The sequence below is a fragment of the Ctenocephalides felis genome, unplaced genomic scaffold, assembly GCF_003426905.1.
Source record: "Ctenocephalides felis isolate EL2017-DRISC unplaced genomic scaffold, ASM342690v1 CF-g0.4_SCAFFOLD_01492, whole genome shotgun sequence".
In the NCBI taxonomy this organism is placed as follows: Eukaryota; Metazoa; Arthropoda; class Insecta; order Siphonaptera; family Pulicidae; genus Ctenocephalides; species Ctenocephalides felis.
The window spans coordinates 47,461,831-47,468,044 of NW_020537646.1; the positions used below are offsets into that span (position 1 = coordinate 47,461,831).

General features: G+C 28.0%; 1 protein-coding gene across 1 annotated transcript in view; it reads right to left on the reverse strand.

Annotated features, from left to right (window-relative positions):
- LOC113370009 (tRNA (adenine(58)-N(1))-methyltransferase non-catalytic subunit TRM6) overlaps positions 1-6,005 on the reverse strand; it is a 43,727-nt gene extending 37,722 nt beyond the window's left edge. The window contains exons 1-2 of the mRNA XM_026610647.1: positions 5,614-6,005; positions 4,863-5,541 (exon numbers count right to left, since the gene is read on the reverse strand). Of these exons, the coding sequence (XP_026466432.1) occupies positions 4,863-5,541; positions 5,614-5,914 (980 nt within the window). The 5' untranslated portion in view covers positions 5,915-6,005. The remainder of the gene's footprint in view (positions 1-4,862; positions 5,542-5,613) is intronic.
- Between the last annotated feature and the right edge of the window lie 209 nt (positions 6,006-6,214).

Here is a 6,214-nt window from a genome sequence, read left to right on the forward strand (position 1 = left end):
ATATATATATATATATATATATATATATATATATATATATATATATATACAGGGCCGGTTCTGCCTTGCATGCGAAGCCTTAGGGGGCGCCAAAGCGAGTTTCGGAAATTAAATTTATAATATAATATTTATATTTTTTTATATAAAATCTAGAATTATTTATTTGGAATCTAGAATACTTAATAAATTATAATAAATAATTTAACTTAACTAGGGATACGGAGACACAAAATGCATATTTATTTTGCAATGTGATTAGTAGAAACAATTAACCGATTAATAATTCTGCAAATTAGTAAATAACAGCTCTGTTTATTGCTTAATTTACTTATTCAATTTTTTCTTTGTTTGAAGTTACCGTGGAATCGAAAAAGAAATTATCTAGTGTTCAATCCCATAAGCGCAAATCTGCGAAAGATTAAATTAATTGTTGGGGCATTTTTGACGAAAAATTGCGAGCTAATTCAGTTGAATCGGAACTTGTTAAAAAATATAAACAAATTATAAAAAATGGGGGATCAGTGCTTAGAAAATGACTTGTTTATTCAGAGAAAATGAATTGTAACTTTTGCTTTTGTTGCAAATGTTTCGCATCTGTTGAACTTTGAATGTTGAAGACGTGCGTGGAACAAATATGAAAAATGGAAGCAAAATTTACTTTGGAACGAAAATCTTAAGGTTTGTTTTATACCTAGTGGTGTCCATACTCTAAGTTTAATAATTATTAACTATACAGAAATAATACATATCAAATATAAGAAGTTTTTTTTCAATATTGTTCAAGAAATGTGTAATTTCTTTGCATTTTTTACTGATTTTTTAACAATACTTCTAAAATACATTCAAAATTTAACTTTAAAACAACAAGCAGATACTCTGAATATGACGGCTCTTACGATATCAGTAAGAAGAAGTTTACGACGCAATTTTGGATATTGTAAATGATGAAAAATTAAATTAAATTAAAATTTAAACAAACGTGAAATACGAGTGTTATGTTTGAAAATTAAATGCTAGTTTTTTTAAATATGTATTAATATTGCACATACGTTAAAAATAATTAAAAATTTCAAAATACTTGATTATAATCAACCCCCGAATGGCCTCGATTTTCTAAATAAATTTAAATTCGATATATTTTATACGCTTTTAGATTATATCTAATTTTTTGTGCACTAAATCCAGAATAATTAAAAATTAATTTATTTATTTCACTTAACATTTTTGTTAAATTAAATTTATAGAATTTAAGAAATGCATTTCAGAAATAGTATTTATTATTTTGATATCAAGATCTTTATATCAAAATAATAAATACTATTTCTGCAATGCATTTCTTAAATTCTATAACTTTAAATAACAAAAATATTAATTCTTTTGCTATGGTAGTCGAATATACGGTAGTTGAATATTACTAAAATGTGAAATTATGACAGGGATTGTTTTATTTATTGATATCGATAATAATAAATAAATTTAAAACCCATATATTTTATACCTTTCTAGATTATATCTAATTTTTTGTGTACTAAATCCAGAATCAAGAAAAATTAAATTTGAAAAAATATGTAAATATTTATATAATTTTAATGATAAACTGTTAAAACGGTGAAAATTAATAGGGGGGGGGGGGCGCTAGAAAAAAAGTTGCATGCGGGCGCTAAGGACCCCAGGACCGGCCCTGTATATACATGGTCTGTTCAAAAAGTACCCGGAATTACTAATAATTAAATTTCGCGGGTCTGGAGTGTCTGATTGTCAAAATTTTTTTTTTATTGTGTTGGTATACATGCCCCTAAAGTATGATGAAATTTTCAGCTATATTCACTGTTTACTTTGTCTGTGGTAGTCGCTAAGGTTCGACGTGTTTTTCTGAGCTCGGCGATTTTTACAATGGAAGAATTGAAAAGTCAAAGAATTTGTATTAAATTTTGCGTAAAAAATGAAATAAAGTGTTGCAAAGTGCAAAAATTCACCAGATATGGCTCCGTGTGACTTTTTCCTATTCCCAAAGTTGAAGAGACCCATGAAAGGACGGCGGTTTTCCTCGATTGAAGAAAATCGCCGAGAGTGCTCAAGGACATATCAAAAAGTGAATATCAAGGGTGCTTCGAAAATTGGAAAAAACGCTGGCATAAGTGTATTATATCTGGGGGGGACTACTTTGAAGGGGACCACATTAATGTAGACGAATAAATAAATATTTTTTTGAAAAAACGAAAATTACGAAAACTTTTTGAACAGACCTCGTATATATATATATATATATATATATATATATATATATATATATATACTTCGTCAAAAAAATATATATTGAGATGATTTTTTTTTTAAATAATTCTAAGGTTATTAGCTTTCATAATATCAAAAACACTAACTTGCCCGCCTATAGGGTTAAAAGGTCTAGATAACAAATTTTTGAAAGACATCAAAAAAGCACACTTCTACAATGATAAAGTAGAAGGCAGTTTACTGAACGTAGTCAGGTAATTGTTCGTTTGATATGTGTTATTTGTTGTGATATAATTGTTATGCTTTCCACAATATAGTTTATATTTGCTCAAAGTCAAATTGGATCTCGCATTACTCTACATACATACTTTTTATTAAATTTACTTTAATTGATCGAATGTTACTTGAAAATTTTCAAGAAGCAGGTCAAAGAAGAAATGCTTAATTCATTTCCTATCTCTCCTCGCAAAAATTTGAAAATTTTATATAAGCTCAGTAGTATTATTTACAATTATACACAAAATCCAGAATCCAAAGAGAATCTGAAAAATTTGAAACGTAATCAATAAGTCGAAGGACCAAAAAAGACTTGAATGGATTATACTATGTTTTCTATAGAAAGTGTATAAAACTTCCCGTTTGATTGTATTGACAAAATATAAATAAACTGATGGGGTTTATTTTTTTTATAATACTTCATTGTATATAGCATTCAAACAATACATCCTTATACACTTAAAGTATTAATTTTTTTGATTCTCTAGAAATTGTTTAAAATATACCTTACTTAGCAAAACAACGTTTGCTGGGTCAGCTGGTGTGTAATAAATACACTCGGAATACTTTTAAACACTCATAAATTAATTAATGTTTTATTAATTAAGTCAATTATTTACACATATCGAGAAGTTCATGTAACTTGCCTCAAGGCTAAATACCAAACCAACTAGTTAAGTTAAAGTTAGAGGGCATAAGTAAAAAAGGCGATTTTAAGAGAGAATTCGATTTAGGAGTAGGATAATTAAAAAATAATTGTGAACACGAAGATAGCCTGGGAACAATAAAGGATAATTGGTTAACAGTCTATAGCATTATTGCAAAGTTTAAATAATTTCCATCAGATAAATCGACGTGTGACAAGAGAATGTATACCAAATTCTTTATATTTCTGTTTCCTTTACAAGATCTCCTTTTCTATTTTAATAACTCCCATTACAATTTCTATAAACCGGATTATTCTAATCTTGCAGGAAAATTTTAAATATCTTTCTTAAGTTTGTTAAGGAAATTTTTTAGGATATATGTGATTATAAAAAATAGTAATATTGTAGAAATACATGGAAACATTTGCAAAAAACGACATGTCATTGTTGACATTGAAAATAGTTTGACAAATGGAACTGTCATCTGCCAGAAATTTCAATTCACTTATGAACCTAGACAATATTATAATATATTTATGATTTTGAATAAGAAAAATGTAATGTTTACATTATTATTGCTGAAAAGCAGCCGAGATGTGCTAAATATTAAAATAATATAAGATAAAGTATATATGTTGGCAGATGAAATATTATAATTCAATTTCACAGATTTTTTTTTACTAATGCAGCCGTGTTTTGCCTTACTTTACTAAATCCCAATACAATAAAATTTACTTTAAAAAACTATGTAGAAGTGTCAATGTGTCAAAAATTCATTTGTTTGGCATGGAGCGTTTAGGGTCTGATTTTTTTTACTATGCTCCAATTTGCATTAAATTTTGGAATAAGGTTCATCTTACTCGCAAGTCCAAAAGTGGACCTGCCTTGGCCAAACACTAATCAGCACATCTCCGTATAAATAAGAATCGAATGATTCATATCGGTAGATCCGTGTTCTCAAAATCGTCGAAAAAATTACGTTTGTGTATAATTTTCAACATGCATTAAATTCAGGAATGTGATTGATTGAATTCATTTGCTGATCAATTTGATTGAATTGATTGATTGAATTCATTTGATAAAACTTGATAACGATTCATATTAATTAGTTTTATGCAACAATCATCTTTGCATTTCATTATAATAAACAGAGAAGTCAATATTTTTGCCTGTGTCAAAAATTTTTATCCAATTTGTGAGGAACTTTTCAAAAGATATCAATTGAGATTCTTGACGATTAGGCTCTTGTAAAGTTCAATTTTGATTAAATTTTGAATAGCGATAGACTTTATGGTCTCAAGCCAATAGTGAGGATGCCTAATTATAAAAATTCTTTAAAATTTGGTATAAATGGATACACACCAAGCATGTTTTAAGCATGCGTTGTGCAGTTGAATTGACAAATGCTTACAATCACACATTATTATATAACATTATTAATTACATATTACAGGAAGTTCACACATTCAAACTTTTAGGGTAAATTGCCACTAACTGCTAGTATTATATTCTATGTATTGTATTTTACTTTTAAATTTCTTTCTAAAACTGCAATATTTTTCCTCACAATTCTTCTGTTTTAATTTTCAGAAATAAATTCATACAATAAAATAATAAATAAATATTTGTTTTTAATATTTTGAATTATTAAGAAAATTTCAAATGACAAAAAAAATAATAATTTTGTACATATCTTTTACTTACATTTCTGCCAAAGTTGCTTCTGCACCATTCGAAATATTTTCATTTTCAACTCCCGTTTTGATTTTTTTCGTTGAAGTTTGTTCAATACTTTCTACTAGTAAATCACCAGATAACTTTCTTTTTTTTTTACCTACAGTTTCTAAATTTGCTGGCAAATAGCTTTGATAATAATGTCTGAGTACTGAATAAATATTTACAGATACACATCGTGCTCTTTGCTCCTCTGATAAATTTAAAGCTAATATTCCTTGCTGTTGAGGCAAGTTTCCAGGATGCATATGTATTAATGCACCAGTAGTATTCTCACCAATTAAACTCATAATAGCAGCCGGTAATAAACCATTTGTACCTGACTCATATAAAAGAAAAGATCCCAAACTATTAATATTTGCATAGCATAGTAGTTGAGCTAATGAATCATTTCTTAAACCTAAAACTTTAGAAGGATCTTGTCTATAAAATATTTCAGTAATCAAGCGAATAGTAGGTTTGCGAATTAGCAAATATTCAAAATACTTTTTTTCTTTTTTCTTAATATATTTTTCCTGTGAATATTCAGTTTTGCTTGCAAAAGTTTTAGAGTTCTCTATTAATTGAGACACAATTTCTGTGCTACTACAATCATTTTCTTTTAAACGAGATATGTCTTCAGTACTCAATGTTTGTGACTGCCCATCATCTAAAACAAAACATGTGAAGTATAAAAACAGTTTTAGAATAGAAATTTTATTTACATGTAGTAACAATAGACCTCGTATATTTCGATTGTCAGCGCCTGATTTCCTATCAAGAAACCCTTCTTTTAAATCATGAATATTTTTGCAATGCTCCAAAGTATAAATTCTTTTTTTTTTATCTTTGGGTATCATTTTGAACGACGAAAAATATGGAAAACCGTTTATATTTTGCAGTTTTATTTGATCTTTTCCTAGCATTGATGTACTATCACCAGTAGTAAACTTGTGTAATTTTGTGTAATCTTGCCTTTGTATGATAATATAATCTCCATGTTTAATTATTTGATTAGCAGGAAAATTAAAAGTATCTTCCATAATCAATAAGTTTATAAATGTCGAACACAAAATTTCACCTAAATTATCTTGTTATTGAATTATTAATAATTTGAGGTTACCTTCAACCCTAGACAATATTACAATAAAGACAGAAGAGAGAAGTATCAACAGAGGGCCTTTTCACTCAGTGCAAAATCCTCGTTCAAAAACCGTGTTTCGTGGTATCCACATCTAGGTGATAATTTGGCGCTAGTGCGCCGATACCAAGTGACAGGTTGATAATTCTCTAGCTGTCTCTAGCATTAAGCGGCCATTTTGATCGTGGTTGTTATTGTGTTT